This window comes from Aquarana catesbeiana, linkage group LG03 (genome assembly GCF_042186555.1).
Source record: "Aquarana catesbeiana isolate 2022-GZ linkage group LG03, ASM4218655v1, whole genome shotgun sequence".
NCBI classification, from domain to species: Eukaryota; Metazoa; Chordata; class Amphibia; order Anura; family Ranidae; genus Aquarana; species Aquarana catesbeiana.
The window spans coordinates 249,264,442-249,284,499 of record NC_133326.1 but is presented as its reverse complement, the minus strand read 5'-3'; the positions used below and the strand labels follow the sequence as shown (position 1 = coordinate 249,284,499).

The 20,058-nt window shown below is 38.2% G+C and overlaps 1 protein-coding gene across 1 annotated transcript; it reads left to right on the top strand.

Annotated features, from left to right (window-relative positions):
• The first annotated feature begins 871 nt into the window (after positions 1-871).
• Positions 872-17,727, top strand: DBX2 (developing brain homeobox 2). The gene is made up of 4 exons (XM_073624027.1): positions 872-1,199; positions 6,944-7,039; positions 13,536-13,723; positions 17,133-17,727. Exons 1-4 carry the CDS (start codon positions 872-874, stop codon positions 17,397-17,399), a joined length of 879 nt encoding a protein of 292 aa, XP_073480128.1. The 3' UTR covers positions 17,400-17,727.
• Positions 17,728-20,058: the final 2,331 nt, after the last annotated feature.

The window sequence follows — 20,058 nt, the reverse complement described above, 5'->3', positions numbered from 1 at the left end:
TAATTTTAAAATCTTAAATATTGTATAGCTATTCTTGTTCGAAACCTGAACTTAAATTAAACTAGTAAATACTGTAGTTTGTTTAGGGCATAAAAATTATTTCCAACTACTAACTGCTTGGTATCTACATTGCAATTTGACATATGACAGCATGTTCCCAGATCACTTTATGATCACAGAAAATACAATTTTGCATCTTGCAGTAAAGTTTATCTTATTTGCTCTATTAGAAATATAGGTTCACATTTTTCACTAAAGTTTTACTTTACTTATCTGCTGTGACCTTTTAAAACCACACACTGTGCTGTTATCATCTGAACACTGACTGCATATATGCATGTATATACCTGACATCTTGTGTGCATAGGTACTTTTAGAGTTTTGTGGCAGTGTGTTCTATGCCAGCTCAACCTGTTCACATTTCAAAACATTTAAAAAATACTTAAAATTAAAAGGAAAAAAATCTCCTGAATTAGCAGGGCCTTTGAAGGGAACACTAGTTCACTGAGTTGACATGAAGGCTTCTTTAGTTAATCATCCCACTAGTTGAATATTTTCAGTGGGAGTAAATACATTCTCACACAAAGGCAAGCACTTTGTGGAAAGTGCATTTCAGAGGCCGGTATTGCTGGGCAGCACTTGATTGTTGTTAATGTCATAGCCATTTGACATAATGAATGAGTTGGACACACCTTCTCCCAGAAAAGCTGCTTGTCTTATCTAGCTGGAGAGCTTGTATGGCTGCACCTCTAAGTACAAAAACTACTCAGCAACTTCTTCTAGTTAACTGAAGCAGCCAAAGCACAGCTGCTCTATCAAGAAAGGAAGCTGGAAAACGGAAGATAACTTTGTAAGGTCTAATCCTGAAATTATGTCTGGAGTTTTGCCACCTCATTCTATGAACTGGAACTTCATGGGATATTCAGCATCAGTACACCATTCAGCAACTCCCCATGTTTATGGGGGTCTGGGAAGAAGTTTTCTAATAGATAACTTGTTGAGAGATGTGGCAAAACCGGCTCCAAAGTATGTCCCAGTGGCCAACAGCACTTCTTCAACCCCTCTGTGTCCTGCAGCAGAACAAATTAGCCCATCAGGGGGTACACATCCTACATCATGGGCTTTTCACCTCATTAAACCATCAGATGGACTGTCTGCTCATTATCCACATATTGAGTCCCTCTACCAGCACAATTCAGGTATGTTTCTGATATTTAAAAGTATACGTAAATAGTGCATCAACTTTATTTAGAAAGCAGAAATGGCTAGCCATACTGGTTATTCTTGCAATAATTGCCAAGCACCATCATGGCCAGCCATTGGATCCATGATTCAGAACAAATTTTTTTTTTCAGAAAATTTCCAGCCTTCTGGAAAACAACTATTTGACAATGTTACCTGATTTTACACCTGAGAAAGATTGTTGGCCTATTATAGCAAGTGTCAACTGAATCTGTCTCATTGCTTGCAAGAATTCAAGAGTGTAATAATATATTATATTATTTATTATTATTATTATTATTATTATTATTATTATTATTATTATTTTTATTATGTTTATTCACATAAGCAAGTACCCAAGGGTCCTAGGGTTTTTGTCATCTTTCTAGATAAGTTTGTGCTAATAACAGTAATAGCAATCATAGTATTCATAATCATCATCACCATAATAATAATATGGATGTACTGTAGAAAGGAAACTCACAAACTGATTCATTACTTTTTCATCTGTCTGATTTGTGAAGGACTTTACAGTTTACAAATCCAGCCAATCAGGATTCATGAATTATATGGTTATACACAGTTCTGACAAATCTGTATGCATGCATTTTAATTGGAATTTAAAATATCGCAATTCTCAAATTGGCTCCTGCATATCAAAACAATTCTATATTCACTAATGATAAAATAACTGTAATAATAGGTATATAAACACCATGGCACTGCATCGATAGTATATTACTACATAATATCTGCATATTGAGGAATGTATGTTATATAGTATGCTGTTTTTAAGAAGCATTTAATATTGCTCTTTAGAAATTGATTCTAAACAGGATACATAATAGTATTTAATACAATGCTCTGTATTCAAGAGGCAATATGTTTATTTATAAATTGGAAGTGTCCACATAATTCACACATAATGAAACAATAATATGATTAATTAATGGGACAATGATTTAACGTTTTTCCTGAAACAAGGCAATACAACATCTGGCATATACCATCTGTTCTGAAACAATAATTGTATGCTTGCAGACATTCTTATATACATAAGACATAATACAGAATTACAAAATGTGTGTAATACAGACATTAATTTAGGAATGTTGTGTGTTGGTATTATTCTTCATTTACTACAGTGCTTCAACAACATCAGCATTTTGAATGATAGTTTTGCTATAATGAATCTTGATGTTGTTAAAACTTAAGGACAATCTGTCACTTATGAAAAAAAAAAACTTATAAGAGCAGGAATTTAGTGATTCCATAACACAATATCTTTTTGCTGAGTTTGTCAGTGCATAGATTAATATTTAATTGTAGTGAAGAATTCAACATTGTGAAAAGCCTGACTATATACCTCTACCAGGCCATTCACAACAAAGTGGCATTGATTTAAAGGGTATGCAAACCCTAACATTGAACTTCTACTATTTGCTCATTTTAGGTCTGTTAAATATATCATACTGTTAAATATATCATTGAAAATGTTTAGTTTTACCTGTTTAAAAAAAACAGAAGAAAAAAAAAACAGGAAGGGAGGGGGGTGCTCTGTAGTCTTAATTCACATTATCTCTTAGGGTGACAATGCTAAAAGAGCGCTCCTTAGAAACTGAGCGAGCATTGTCACCCAAGCACAAAAAGTGTATTATTGGCAGGATCCCAAAAATTAAATGAAGAAAAATGAAAAAAGAAAACCAATGCAGCCACTACATTGCAGGCATAGTAAACTTCAGTATATAAAAGTTTTGAGGTTTAGATTTCCTTTAAAGTGTATGTAAAGGCCAATTTTTTCTCAGTTTTCAATAGGGTTGGACCCTCTGCCAAGCTTTTATTGTGGTATGTATCCCCACTGGGGAGATTCACTTCTCTTTTAGCCCTAGTGTACAGTGTCAATGAGGAAGAAAGTGAGGGAAAAAACAACATTTTTTTAATTGCCCTGAAAGCAAGAGACAAGGGGGAAATCTTACAACTGAAAGGGACACATTTTCCAGTGTCAGCTTCCTTTTAGGTTGAGGAGAGTTCCCCTCATTCTTTTTGCATTTCTAAGACAGGAAATAAAGAGAAATATCCCTAACAGGACACAGGCAACAAAAAACTGACAACGGTCCCCCCCCCCCCCGGCTTCCCTATTAAAAACTACAAAACTCACTATACATAAAGTTTATGTAAAGTGCACCAAAACCATTTTTTTTGCTGTTTATTTGGCTATGGCTTTGCCTTATGTAAATCTATTCAAACATATTTTCAGAAACTTTGGCATATATACAGTATCTCACAAAAGTGAGTACACCCCTCACATTTTTGTAAGTATTTTATTATATCTTTTCATGTGACAAACACTGAAGAAATTACACTTTGCTACAATGTAAAGTAGTGAGTGTACAGCTTGTATAACAGTGTAAATTTGCTGTCCCCTCAAGATAACTCTTGTCAAATTTGTTTATTGAATTTTAACAATTAGAATACATAAGTAGATATGGTGACAGCAAAAGAAAAGATCACATATGTGGTAATAATATTGAGTTGTAGTTCCCTCAAAATAACTCAACACACGTTAATGTCTAAACTGATGGCAACAAAAGTGAGTACACCCCTAAGTGAAAATGTCCAAATTGGGCTCAATTAGCCATTTTCCCTCCCCAGTGTCATGTGACTCGTTAGTGTTACAAGGTTTCAGGTGTGAATGGGGAGCAGGTGTGTTAAATTTGGTGTTATCGCTCTCACTCTCTCATACTGGTCACTGGAAGTTCAACATGGCACCTCATGGCAAAGAACTCTCTGAGGATCTGAAAAAAGAATTGTTGCTCTACATAAAGATGGCCTAGGCTATAAGAGAATTTCCAAGACCCTGAAACTGAGCTGCAGCACGGTGGCCAAGACCATACAGCAGTTTAACAGGACAGGTTCTACTCAGAACAGGCCTCGCCATGGTCAACCAAGGAAGTTGAGTGCCCGTGCTCAAAGTTATATGCAGAGGTTGTCTTTGGGAAATAGACATGTGTGTATGCTGCCAGCATTGCTGCAGAGGTTGAAGGGGTGGGGGGTTAGCCTGTCAGTGCTCAGACTATACGCCGCACACTGCTGTCGTCGCAGAAGGAAGCCTCTTCTAAAGATGATGCACAAGAAAGCCGCAAACAGTTTGCTGAAGACAGCAGACTAAGGACATAGATTACTGGAACCATGTCCTTTGGTCTGATGAGACCAAGATAAACTTATTTTGTTCGGATGGTGTCAAGCCTGTGTGGCGGCAACCAAGTGAGGAGTACAAAGACAAGTGTGTCTTGCCTACAGTCAAGCATGGTGGTGGGAGCGTCATAGTCTGGGGCTGCATGAGTTCTGCCAGCACTGGGGAGCTACAGTTCATTGAGGGAACCATGAACGCCAACATGTACTGTGACATACTGAAGCAGAGCATGATCCCCTCCCTTCAGAGACTGGGCCGCAGGGCAGTATTCCAACATGATAACGACCCCAAACACACCTCCAGGTAAAGGTGATGAACTGGCCAAGCATGTCTCCAGACCTAAACCCTATTGAGAATCTGTGGGGCATCCTCAGATTACATTGTAGCAAAGTGTAATTTCTTCAGTGTTGTCACATGAAAAGATATAATATAATATTTACAAAAATATGAGGGGTGTACTCACTTTTGTGAGATACTGTATATATCACCCTAACTGCACTATATTATTTTAAAATATAATTATTTCACTGTAAATTCACAAAAAATTCACAGAAAGAAACATTTAAACTGTGTTAACTGCATTTAAACAATTGGGTGCATGGGGATTGTTAATGCACATGATGAGATGTTTAATGGGAATACATGATAGGTGTTGCTTTAGTGCTGGTTCACACCAGCGCGATGCAGGAACCAGCACAATTCCAGTGCCAGTAACTGCATTGCATAGAACTCGCAGGCAGTACATACTGCCCTATGCGAACCGCTGCATGTGTCAAAAGAAAGTTAATGATACTCCCAGATCGGTTCACATATCGCAGTGCGAACTGTGAATGCGGACAGGAATCGGATCACATGAATGTGAACACCCATGCGATTCGATTCTGGTGCGGACAAAAAAAAAGGATCCTGCACGATTTTAGTCCGAATGCAATGCAAATTCAGCCATACTATTTGTATGGCTGAATTCGCTTCACACAGACTTTGCATGTGATCTGCACAGCAGTGCGGTGTGAATCACATGCGATGTCTGACATCGCTACAGTGTGAACAAGTAGTTACCGTTGGTAAACTGTTTTCTTAGGCCAGTTTCAAGTAAATATGGAATGTCTTGTTTCATCTTTAGTAAATTGTTCCCTTAGGCCAGATTCATCTCAGATAGTAAAGATTTGCTATGTTAAAAGGAAACATTTAGAACTGTAAATTGTACCTATGCAGTTCCTCCTAAAAATGTACCCTTTGTCTTGAATTCCTCCTGAAAAATAGTGCACTTCCTGGTATTTAAGGATGCCTAGGCACTCCTGTGCATACAGGCTTAAAGCTGTATACCTGCAGTGTTAGATATAAGGCACTGCTGCCTTGGACTGCTAGTTTTGGGGGGTTTTGAAGTGAGATTTAGTTCTGTCTTGACTGTGTCACTGTTATCCTTGCTGAAGACTCTGATACAAGGAAGCAAAGCCCTGCTTCTACCAAGATGGAAGCCTCCACGCAGAGTCACAGTGCAGATGATGGCACAGCAAGTAAGTAAAGGAGAAGGATCAGCTGCAGGAAACCCACAGGAATTACCGATGACTGGTAATTTGCCATCCTGCCTTTTTTTGGGCACAGCTTTCAAAATCCATTCCACTGTGGCCGAAAGGGACACTTGATAAGGGGTACCATCTAATATCTATAGTTTGCCAGCAAAAAGCCTATGGTTAAGGCTCATCTGGACGGAGATGTGATCAAGCATGTTGAATAACCTATTACTTTCCTATTAGAGAGGTGTCATCAGAGGTGTTTACAGCACACCTACCCCCCCCCCCCCACATTATGTTTGTGTTCAGGAAACTGACATAAATGCTTGAGGGTGGTCAAATCTGACCTGCATGTTCGACCAGCTCCTGATATCTACAGTAGCTTTTAACTTTCCTTAAAGATAACACTATATTTTTAGTGGGGAATGTCCAGTCATACAATGGCCATCTTTTCCACCTAATCCTGCCCATAGACACATTTCAGATCTTATCTGCTGGATCAACCAAATTTACTAACAACTTGTAATGTGAAGACCTACCATCATTTTCATGTGAAATCTGCACAAATAATACTTAATCCAATAAACATAAGTATAATAAAACAGAAATAAGAAATACTTTTAGGGTAGGGGTAGTTTGCTAAGTAAAGTGAACCTTTATATTTCTCGAATATCCAATATGTGCAGGGATTCAGAAATTAAAAAAGTGGAATTTTTCCTGCACACAACAATTGGAGGTACATTTCACTTTGTAAATTACTTGCACATAACATTCATATATACTAATATACATGTTTTATTCATTATGCACCTTATATTTATTAATGTAATGACACCGTGGCATGATTGCAATACAGTGTTTTTAATTTATTTGATAGAAATTGTAGCAAGAAAAATACATTTTATTAATGCTCTTGCCAAATTATATACGCATACTGAAATTTTCTGTAGTTCTAAAATATTTTACTAGTGAAATTACCATTAATTACCATGTCCTGTTTCTACACTTTTTGCAGGTGTTTCCAAATACTTTTTTCTGCAGTCCCTGCCCTTCTACCCGGCATGCTGTGGTGGGTCTTGTCAGCATTCTGCCTCCCCCACTGCTTTTTCAAGTAAGTCTTTATGCTTCATCAGTAATGCTTCAGTTATTTTGTAAACCAAAGCAGCAGGATTTAATGGGTTCAAGAAAGCTAATTGGTGATGCAATGGAGAGGGCCTGATTCCTAAGAAAAATCACAGCAGTCTCATTCAGGGTCTCTTCCGAAGATTTATCCTATGTGAGCGCTGAGAACAATTGAAAATACTCCAATGGAAATGAACCAGCAAAAAAAAAAAAGCTAATAGCTTCCTTGCTGCAAAGATATATGGAACTCTCCTATTCACAATAAACACAGCTCAAGATGCAATAATATATAAAATTAAACTAAAAAAGTTAAATATTTTTTATTTGTAAAAAATATGTTATGTACTTATATAACTACATTAAAATATAATCATGATATTTGAAACAGATATTTGAATCTATAACTTAGAAATCTAAGAAATCTTAAACACAAATCTATATGAATTAACAATTAGAAATGTATTCTTTCTAGAAAATACCTGGAAGAAAAAGTATAAAATAATATTTAAAAAATTGTGTTTATTACTGAAGTGTACAGAATTTGAAGTATTGCCTGTGCCCTGTGGAAAATGTTAAGATCTGACATGCCTTGTGGGAACAGTAGACCATTGCTGAACAACCTAAAAAAAAAATAGTGTAAAATAAAAATGCCAGAAAACAGAAATACCCATGTTTACAATAGATAAAAGAATAGTTTGAACACTTATACAGGCAGAATGAAATATTATTCTTGCACTGCAATATTAATCACAATTCTTTATATTAGTTATTTTTTTAATGTGTGCAGGCAATATATTTTAATATTACTGGCATTACTATATTTTGAAGGGTAGTTAAAGTGAATGATTTGTGACAAGTGAGGCAGTAAATAGTGCTAGTTTAATGACCTGCAGGCTTATGGCCGTCTCTCAAGGGGCTGACACTTTCCCACAGAGCCTCTCACTGGGCCTGGGTTGCATTAGAATGGATGACAGGACCGTGACCAATCGGCACTTTCTCTTTACTCATCCACACGCGACTTAACCACAATTTTTCACTGTGCAGATGAACTTTAGAAACCATTTTATACTGAAAAGGCCTTACCAAGGGTCATTTGCCCTTTTGTACTGGCATAAAGCAGAGATCTATATGCAATCTTTTATCCTGTGTCACATTTCAATGAAAGCTCTGAACCCCATTTAAATACTTGACTGAAAAATAAAGCAGTGAATGAAAATGACTTTTATAGACTCCTTTAAGCTCATCTTTCCCTATAAGTTCTCCTACCTGAAAAGGGATTAGAAGCGTGAGATGAGTATATAGAGAAACTGGCTGAATACATAGGTCCCATTATCAACTGCCAGGACTGTTTATAAACCTAGACCGATGAACATTTCTCAGTGTCATATTAATTGTCCATTTAACAAGGAGGTATTGAAGGACAATGCAAAAATGAAAACCATGACTAAACCTTTTCCTCGCCACTTCAAGGTGGTCTTCTACAAAGTCAAATCAATATTGTTGTTCAAATTATAGAGGCATTTATTACTACAGCTGTAGAGTGATCAGTAAATGTTGCCAAATGTTGTCTCTGGTACTGTTTTTTTAGATGACTGATATGTCTAATAAATTAACACTTTATTTTAAATATTTAACTGTTATTTTAAAAAATTCTTCAGGGTAAAGGTAAACGAATATTCTAAAATCCATGCAAATTTCAAAGATTAGTTTACTTAACCTCCCTGGCGGTAATCCCGAGTGTGGCTCTGGGTTAATTTTTAGTACCAAAAGCGGTAACCCCTGAACCACGCTCAGGGTTACACTGTAGTATCCCTGTAGTGTTACTTACCCTGTCCCTATGATCCCCTGATGTCCTCCTGCTGTGTCCTCCAGCCTATGCCGGCATCCGTCTTCCGGGTTCCCATCCCTGCGAGCGCCAAGATGGAGGGGGGCGGAACTGGGCGGGAAATTAAAAAAAGTTCAGAACATAACATACACACGATACATTGTAATCTGTTAGGATTACATTACTGTATCAAATCAATTCACCTCAGTTTTGTCCCTAGTGCTTTTTCCAGTGCCCTACCTGCACTTTTACTGTTCTTTCTGCCTGGAAACTTGAGAACATCCATAGCATCCAAAAAGCATCCCTTTAGGTCAAAAGCAGTTTTAAACCAGCTAGAAAACAGCGATAGTGAATTAGAATCACTTGCAGAATTGAGCGATAGTGATTTGTAGGGAAATTCATCATCAGACACTGAAGGTGACAACAGCGACGATTCTGTGACTGAGCTCAGTGATGTGCGAACTTGGTGCTCTATTGACTGTGGTATGAATCAGGCAGCCCCCCAAGATTCCCATTTACTGGAGTATCTGGTATGAAAGTAGACGTTGAACATGACAACCCCTTGGCATACTTACAATTATTTCTGAAATTCTGACCGATGAGGTTATTGAAAAAATAGTTACTGAGACAAACTGGTACAAAGAGCAACAATTAGCTTCTCTGCATCTGAAGTTTTCAAGAAGCAGAAAGTGGGAACCAGTGATCAAAGATGACATTTGGAAATTTCTGGGCCTAATAATACTTCAGGGAGTGGTGGGGAAACCCCTGCAGAAGTGGTATTGGACAACTATTAAATTACGTGACACTCCTTTCTTTGGCACAGTCATGTCAGAGTACAGATTTTCCCTGATCATGAAATTTTTACACTTCGAAAACAACGAAGAATTTGATGAATCTACGTATCCTACACCAAAACGAAAGAAAGTTAGGGAAGTATCTCAAATGATTTTAAAGAATTTCCAATGGAGATATGTGCCAGAAAGAGAAAACAGCATAGATGAAAGTCTAATGGCCTACAAGGGAAGGCTCAGCTGGGTACAATACATTGCATCAAACAGAGCAGGATTTGGCGTAAAATCCTACATGCTACGTGAATCATCAACTGGCTACATCTGGAAGTCAGTCATATACATTGGAAAAGGAACAAAATTAAATCCAAAATAGAGGAACTATGGAATGGCAACATCTTCTGTTCTTTCACTCATTGAGCCATCGCTTAATCAGAGCTATTGCGTAACAACCGACAACTTTTACACGTCTCCTGAACTTTATGAGTTTCTTCTGCAAAACAAAACAGATGCCTATGGAATGGTTAGCGCTAACTGGTGCGGCATGCCGCCAATGTTTGGCAATAAGAAGCTGAAGACTGGAGAAATGGTTGCCTGGCAGAAAGGCAAAATGATGGCACTGCGATGGCATGACAAGAAAGATGTATGCCTAATGAGTACAGTTCATAATACCTCCACTGTTATGGCACGCACAAAAAGTGGGAAAGAAATCATGAAGCCACAAGTAGTGATAGACTACAATAACACCATGGGAGGTGTCGACCAAGCAATGACATTCTACCCAGCAATAAGGAAACAGCAAAAGAAGTACTACAAGAAGATCTTCAGGCATCTTCTTGAGCAAGGCTTGTGGAATACTTACATTCTGCTCAAAAAAAGAGTGACAAGCCTGTGATTCAGTCTGACTTAATTTGGAAAGTTGCCGAACGTATCTATGTGAACCACCAAACACCATCAATGGCTGTGAATGGAGCTGGACGTTGTGCTGCTGGCATTGTCAACCCGAAACACCTGACTGGTCATCACTTCATGGACTACATCCCACCAACCGAGAAAAAGTCAGCACCTACAAGGATGTGCGTGGTTTGTTGCTCGAAGGGAGATGACAGTGGAAAGAAAATCAGAAAGGAAACCAGGTTCGATTGTCATCATTGTCATGATTGACGTTGGACTTTGTGCCGTCCCATGTTTCAAAATTTTTCATACTCGAGATGTTTACTAAACCAATATGCAGTGTCTAGTATTACAGTGACTAGTAATATTGCACCCTTGTTTGGACAAATTTCAGTGTTTTTGGTTTGATTACATTATTGAATTAAAATTTTTATTATTATATTATTATTTTTTATTATATTATAATTTTTTATTTCAAGTTTTAAACTTTATCATACCCGGGTTATCTACTAGACTCTTGTTTGGACAGGTTTAAGTGTGTTTTTCCTAAGAATTACAGGCCTACAATATAAAACAACAAATTTCAATGCAAAACAATGTACCGCTTTGACATTCAAAAATACTGACATAATCAGCCCGCCATGGTGGTTAATAAGGTAGTTTAAACAGCAATGATGAATTGCAAAATGCACAGCCACTAAGATATTATTTTTCAACTGGTTCATACAATGATTGCAATGACAGCTGACTAATGATTGGTTGTTAGGCATTACTGTACTGTACACCTTAACTTTGGCCTTATCAGTTGTAAATAACTCTCATATTTTGCTGATTTACAGTTTTTCAACAAAGGAAAACACATGACATTCAGTTATACATTATCAGAGTGAGATGAGGCATGATGTAAAAAATTAAGGGACTTTTGAAACATTCTACAAGAAAACTTACAAGTCAAAGACATACAAAGGCTATCCTGATGAGCTCCTTAGGAAATTGCTGGTTGCCTGCCATTGTGCTCAGGACCAGACCGACATAGGCAAGAAAGAATCCAACCTCATTTTCTGTGGTGGTGGAGTTTGTGGTTCAGGTTCTGCGGATCCTGGTTCTGTTGGCTGTATTCAGCACTTAAAGACCTGGCTATCAAACCAACTACACTGAGAAAGCTACTGCTGGTGTAATCAATGGCCTCTGCCGTTAGTGTGTCAGTTCAGTCCCATTCTGTATCAGGGGTGCCAAAGGCAGCTCCTGAGACACAGAGAACAGCATTCCAGCTCTCAAATTGACAGCAGGGTCCTGCAGATTACACTGGTATAATCTGCAGTGCTGGTTTGTTTGAAGGTCCTTCTCTTCATTCATGAATGAAGGGAGTAGTTGTATCCTTTATTCACAAATTGATGTTATGTGCAAATCAAAGTATTGTCCTCATGTAAACATTTAAAATGTGTGTTCATTCATTTTGATAGTGCCAATTTGGAAAAAAAAAAACTTTATACCAGAAACATAATTCTGCTGCCTTTATAAAAGCACCAAAAGACCCAAATAGCAGAAAAGATTTGCACCTTCTATGAATTAAATAGATAACCTGTTTCATTGCACTCATAATGACTGAATCACACTAGTTTTACCACACCACAACTTACTCTTATGTCATTCAGTTTTCCATGGACCAAAAAACTGGTAACCCTAAGGCCAGCAGACAGTGACTGTCATTTTTGCATGGTACACCAGCCCAGTCAGTGTAGGTGGGGATGTACAAGCAGGAGCCTATCCCAGCTCCAGGTGAAGGGAGGGGGTGAACTTTGGCATCTTCACCTTAAGAGTCAGAGCACCTTGTCCCAGCACTGGTCATAATGATGTTATGGTCTAAATATTTTTTGAGATTATGACCAATAACTAGCAGATTTCATAAAAAAGTAATAGAAAAATTCTGAATTACATATTTGTCCTAAATCCATGCCTGTAAAGTCCTGAAGCCGTTGATTCAGCATGACAGCTAGGCAATCAGCAATGACAGTTGGCATCTTCCTCAGAATAGATGGTAACTTTTGATAGCTGTACTTTTGACAGATTGCATAAAAATAGGGATGCATGTAGGGTAAGACCAACCATTACTGATGACGGATGACAAATGCTACGGTAAAGTAAATTGGTGTTACAAAGTTCTGGATGATCCTCAGCTGTTCTCTAATTTCAATGCAGGGACATCACAATTATTTTCAGAGGCTGAATAATTTTCTTAAATATATTCTTAATTGATGCATGAGGCAATGTGTTAATAGAAGTTGTAGAAGTTACAATAAAAACCACGCTGGAAGATGTCTTGCCTTTGAATACCTGCTGCTTATCCCCTTTTTTTAAACTCTTAACATGTTCATGCATCCTCCAGTACAGGATTTATTAACCTTTTTACCCTGGAGGAACACATTAAATACTTTTCAGTTCTCAGGGAACCGCTGTAAGTTCAGTCAGCTATTGATATAATAATAGAATAATTAAGAATGTGGTATATTAATTCAGTATCTGACACCCAAGGCAGATCATTAACACCCCCAGCTTTATATAACAAAATTATAATAATAATGGCCATAAAATAAATGCAGACAGATTCTCTTAAATTAGTGGCTAGAGGAGTAGGACCCCTCTACTGCTATGTTCAGTGAGAGGAAGAATGCCCCCTAAATTGACAGACTGTGGTACGTGTTCTCCATTTCACTGGTGGTCAGTGGGAATAATGCCCCTATGAGTGGTTAATGGGAAGATTTACACCCTTACAGACAGCTAAAAAGATCATTATGTCAGTAGTTACTTACCTGAGAGACCGGGGGGGGGGGGGGGGCTCCACTGGGCTGATTATTCCAAGTTGTTTAATGTTTTCATATGGCTTGTATAGAAGCAATAAGTCTAATTCAGTAAATACTTTAGATTTTTTGTATTAGCAAAATGCTATCTTCCTCTAATGAAACATTTTTCTTTTAAAGGAAATGAAAGCGAACTTTCTCTGTTACCAAATGATTCAAACAACAAGACGAGACGTGTGATTTTGAGACGTGCAGTTTTTTCAGATGATCAGAGAAAAGCACTTGAGAAAATGTTCCAAAAGCAAAAGTACATTAGCAAAACTGATCGAAAGAAGCTTGCTGTTAATCTTTCTCTGAAGGAATCTCAGGTAAAGTTAACTGTGGCAGGATCTGACATAGCTGATTTGCTAAATTATGTGTAATTTGTGACCATATCCTCTTTGTTAGCCATATAATTAATATATGTTTGTTAAAGCGTATATATATAAAAAACTTTGCTTGTTTTTGGATAGAACATTTAAGAGTTAGAACTCCAGTAGGGTTTTTATTGTTAGCAGGAGGAAAGTATTGATAGGGGCCAAAGAATCTTTTTTAAGTACAAAACTACTATAATACAGGATAAAAATAGCAAGCTTGTTTTGGGAGTTAAAAACAGTCCCCATCATCAGGTCTACACAAAAAACAAGAAACGACAAAAAAGCAAATGGAGCTGAAAACTGCCTATTAATCTCTTGACCATTGACCTTCAACAATCAGATGCAGTTAAAAGATATCCGACCATTATATACATTTTCCGGTGCCTCGTATCCAGAACATTGCAGTTTTTTTTGTTTAATATCTGTTTATTAAAACTTTTCAATAAGTACAAAAATACAACAGGTACAAAGTTTATTTGCTTAACAAAGAAATCTAAAAAAAGAGGCAAGATTCACCTTGTACATGGCGATGGAATAATGTACATCATATCAAGCCGCTGTAATGCCGCGTACACACGGTCGGACTTTTCATCTACAAAAGTCCAACGGACGCCGACGGACTAAAGCTGGCTGGTAATCCGATCGTGTGTGGGCTTCTCCGGACTTTCAGCAGACTTTTTCAGCCTCAAATCCGACAGACTTTAGATTTGAAACATGCTTCAAATCTTTACGTCGTAACTACGACGGACCCCGAAATCCGCTCGTCTGTGTGCTAGTCCGACGGACAAAAACCCATGCTAGGGCAGCTATTGGCTACTGGCTATGAACTTCCTTATTTTAGTCCGGTGTACGTCATCACGTACGAATCCGTCGGACTTTTGTGTGGTCGTGTGTAGGCAAGTCCGTTCGTTAGAAAGTCTGCTGCAAGTCCGCCGAAAGTCCGCCGGAAGTCCACCGGAAGTCTGTCGGACAGGCTGTCGGACTTTTGTAGACGAAAAGTCCGACCGTGTGTACGCGGCATAAGAGTCAAAGCAGATGAATCAAACATACTAGGCAAATGTAGCAATACCAATAATTTCTTGAACTTTGACACCATTTTATTAGAAAGAAGGGAGGAAAAGGAGGAAGAAAAATCCAGAGTGTAAAGTGAGAGAGGAAAGAGTGGGGGTTAAGTGGGGAGGAAGATGGATCTGATACCAGCTGGCTTGCGTCAGAGTTTTTAGACCCCACAATATTAGATTTATACCCTATAAGTTAATCATTGGGGAGGTAAACCAGCTATAATATTCAGAAAAAAGAAAGAGGATTTAAACACGCACAAACAGACGCATATCTTAGTATGAAGACCAGGATAAGAACAGGTAATATGTTCCTCCATTAGACAGATATCATCAACTCTTCAGAGCCATTGAGGAATATAGAGAATATCTCTTTGTTCCCAGTATGGCCTAATAGTTTGAATGTTTAATGAAACAACGCCATCCATGGGTTCAATTCCATATTAGATCCCTGTTTAACAGTGATCAACCGCAGCACAACCAAATATTGACATGCGAGGCATCCTCCCCACATTCTCTCCAACAAAGAGTAGAGTGGGTGGGAAACATGTGGCGTAACTTCACCAGTGTGTGCAGTGCCATCTAGTTAAGAGCTTATAGCTAACCTCAGCCATTTTTGACGAAATAGAAGAAATTTGCGACAGTTGCAAAAACGTATCTTTTTGTTGATTGTATACCATTAGAGCTTTTTATTTATTGTTTGTTTTCTTGCTAGGTAGATTTGCCTTCTCCCTTTCTTTTAAATACCATTGTTACTGAGAAAGTGATAAGAAATCTAAAATCACAGCTATCTAAGAGGGGAATCCCCTTACTTTATAGAGATTTTCTCTCCTTTCCTGTTGTATTTGTGGAAGATGAACCAAAGAGAAACCTTCCCAATGAGACACAGACTACAAAAATACACTGAAAGGGATTTTAACAATTCCCTGCTGTATCCAAACCAAAACAAATGAAAAATGAAAATATTGTTAAAGCCAAATTAAAGTTGTCTCGCACCTTTTTGACCTCTTTATAGGCCAGTATTCCCACTTATCAAAATCTGTGGTTGATTTTTCTCTTGAAAGAAAATCCCAGGATTTTTGATAACACATGATTGCTTGACTGAAATTAACACAGCTTCACCTTATTTATCTGATTGCATATATATTTCTGTGATTTCAGTTGGGCATTGATGATCATTTTTTTTAGGTTACTTGTGCACTTATTTGGTGGAGGCAGTATTCTGTACCTGAAAAGGACAGTGTTTTAGCATCCTGCCTCCAAGGTGCATAAGTCACTCACCCTAGCCAACACATTTGAGAAGCGCAGGCTTAATTGGCAATCTGGAAACTGATATACTGTGAATATCAACACTTTCAGTGTTTGATAGAATGTATGGACTTGCTTGAACTGTTGTAGGTTGCTCTGCTATGGTCAGCACTTTATTAGTAATAATACGATTCCTTCAACCCCCATACTCCTGGAACTTAAAGTTGAAATTATTTATAGAAATTTTCTAGGTACCAATAAATCATCTCTAATGAGATGTGTCCCATATGTGGATGGTTGCTGCATTATTATAACTATAACAATACAGTATTAAAAAGGGTGCAGAAACTTGCGCGCTGAAGGCCTAAAAATAAATACTGGGTGAGCTGCCAACACAATACTTAGGCCAAGTATCAACAGTACAGTAAGCCCCAAACTTCAGTTTCTGAGATTTACAATTCGGTCTTTATACAGCGCATAGGTAAATGCTATGTGGGTTGCTCACACTCCACCTACTCCCTTCATAAAACTCTTTCCTCCTCTAACCACATAACATCGTATTGTATTCAGTGAAAAGCGTGCAGAACGTTTTATGAAAGGAGTTGATATAGCCTTTGGTGTATGCACTGTATGTATGGCGGTCGCGGAAGTAATAACAGCAAAATGAGCATCAGGTCAGTTTAGATTGTTCATTACTTATTCTGATTCATTATGTTGCCAGCAGAGACAATAATTGCATAAACATTTAGTAACTTAGATTGGTTACATTTCGATTATAAACATTAATAAGAAAGTTAGCTACAAAATATTGTATTTTTTCGATTTTTTTGCTCATTTTTCCTAATAATCCCATAAAAGCATATATATATATATATACATATATATATATATATATATATATATATATATAATACAGCTTTATGGAAAATATATATATATTTTCCATAAAGCTGTATTTGTCATCCTGCCAATGAACAGAATGAAACAGTTGCGCTCTGCTGACAAGCACAGGTTATTCTGATCATATACTTATAAAGCTCACTTCACATTAACAGGTTAAAATCTGGTTCCAGAACAGAAGAATGAAATGGCGAAATTCCAAAGAAAAAGAAGTTCTTTCAAATAGATGTGTAAATGATGGACATTTAGAAGAGAAATCTCAAGCCGACCGCAGTGACAGTGATTCGTCTCAAGTGCCACACAACAACAGGAACAAGAAGAAAATATCAAGCAAGGCAGTACAATTAGTAAAACGACTCAAGCTTGATTGCACAGAACAATCTCTTAGAGACTTAAAGTGTCATCAAGGCAAACTACACTGACAGGACTTGAAGTATTTTTAATGGAACAGTGTATATATTGAAACATACTTTATCCTTAAAAATACAACATAATTTCAAAGTGAAGAGCAGTAATACTTTTAGAGGTTTTGAACAAGTACATTAAAGATACAATCCGTTCAAAATTGCAAATAAAGTTTTATAATGATTGTAGGGAAAAGTGCCTACCAGTCCAAGGCTTTTGTTTGCAATCCAGACAATGATGTAGTATATTGGGCCATGCCATTTCTCAGATTAATATGGTTGCTGGTAATCTGGTGTTCTGGGAACACCAATGGCAGAGATATCTTAAACTTTAAGCCCAATGCCAATTATGGGGAGCTCTTTAATATTTCTCACAAACATAAAGGACATATAAAATGATGTGACCAAAGGTAACAGATTCCATTTTGAAGCACTTAGGGGAACTTTCTGGAATCTTGTTGTACAACAAATTGGCATGCAATTTAGATTCAATTGTGATTTAAATATACTGATACCATAATATGCATAAAACATATTTTCCCAAACACCTTAATAATATACCCCACATAGATGTTGCACACTACAATTATAGCATTTCCCATCCTACTATCTTGCAAATTGCTTATGATTTTCTGCTTCCTTAGTCACTTCTTGTTCTCCAGCCTGCTGATTTGATGAAGCAGCAGCACATTAATAATGTCACCTGAGTTCTTCCCACCTGAAAGCATGTTCATAATGACAGGCATTCCACAAAGCACCACCAACACTTTTCTGGCGGTATGCCCCCTTTGAAAAGTTCTGTACCAGTTTAAAAAATCCAGTATCTTTACTGACACAAGCAGTAGATTCAGGTAGTTCCTAATAGCACTATTTTTAAAAAGTGGTGGTATGAATGTAATACATTCAAACAGTTTGTATTTCTAGTTTGTATATAATGAAACTGTAGATTGTTAAAGTGGTTCTAAAGGCAGAAGGTTTTTACCTTAATGCATTTTCTGCATTAAGGTAAAAAACCTTCTGTATGCAGTCCTCCATCCCCCCCAACCACCTGTTTTACTTACCTGAGACCGATCTCGATCCAGCGCTATCCCCAAGAACACAAAACACGACTCGAGTTTGAGCCCACACAAGTGCCCTTATAGCAAGCGGCTTGGCAGGGGGGAAGAGCCAGGAGGGCTGGTGGGGGACCTGAGAAGAGGAGGATCAGGGCTGCTCTATGCAAAACCATTGCATAGAACACGTAAGTATAACATGGTTGTTATTTAAGAAAAAAAAATATTTAGGTTTACAATCACTTTAAGACCAACTCAAACTTGGTGTACAGTGACAGACAAAGTGCCTGTCCAAATGAACCCTTCAGCCTTAGTGCTTCTCAACACAGAGTGCTCCATGCATTAAGGTGCTTGTTTTTAAGAGGTACATGAATCTGTTGCCTACATCAACATTTGACATGCAGAGGCACAGTGGAATTGGAAAGTGTGCTATAGATACTCTTTATGAATTTATGAGTGTGTTTTGCACAATGCAATAAGAGTAATGACCCTTCTGCTCCCAGTCTGAATCATGCTGTACAAATAAAGTAAAATAAAGACAGACATGTATCTATACTTTTTTTTTCTATGCAATTGTACCGCTACCCCGACAGGAGCCACTGTAGATGTGCACAGGTTCTTTCTCTAACCAAGTGCAGGCAGCCAGGAACACGCACAATATCTCATCCACTCAGGCTCAATAAATTAAATTGCTGAAGACTCTATCTCTAAGCAGCAGCGATACAGTATCCTCTCCCAGCTGGGAAACATATCAGACACTGCACACAGGGCTTTGGCTTTACTCACAGATCCTGGCAGTGATCAGTCTAAAGAATAACCTTCAACAGAATAGCCCAGATTCCAGTCAAAGATGGAGGGGGGGGGGGCAGAGGCAAGCAGTCTCCCTTCCCTTAAGCTCCTGGACCTATCCCCACATGAGGAGAAAGAGGCCATTCTCCCAGGGTTCCAGCCTATTTAACAGTTTAACAGTAACCCAGCCACCATATAACCATACCGCCCCAGGGATTGTCTGGGCCTTACTAAATATTCAGGCCTGCAATTTGTATCCTCCCACCCTTAGCTCTAGAAAATTCTTCTAGAGGCCGGGGGAGATAATTAAACTCCCAGCCTGTGAAACCTTGAACAGACCAGACCAAACAATTACTGCTTCTGTGACTGCAGCCAAAGCCAAAACACTAAATTTGCCTAACAGCCTAGCTATGAGGGTGCTACACAATCATTTTTAATTGACCGTGTACCTGATGAAATTATGTTTCGTAATGTTTGCCTTGAGTTTCTCTTTAATCTGAAAATTACATAACAAAAGAACCAAGATATGGGGTTTTAAGGCCCTCCGAACAGCGACATTCCCCTATGGGGACCAAGCAAAAAGCACCGCCAAATGGCTCCACCCCGGCGAGCCATACAGGAGTCCCTGATGCTCACCCAGGATGACTCCCTGGGGCATTGTCCTGGGTGAGCATCAGGGACTCCTGTATGGCTTGCCAGAATGGCGCCACTGGGCAGCGGTTTTTGTCGCTGTTCGGACAGCGCTTGTGATCACTCGTTCAGTGATGTCCCACTAGGGGCGATGGCTATCTCCTTAGCCACGCCCTTCTATGGGCATTGTTTCTAGCATGGCAATT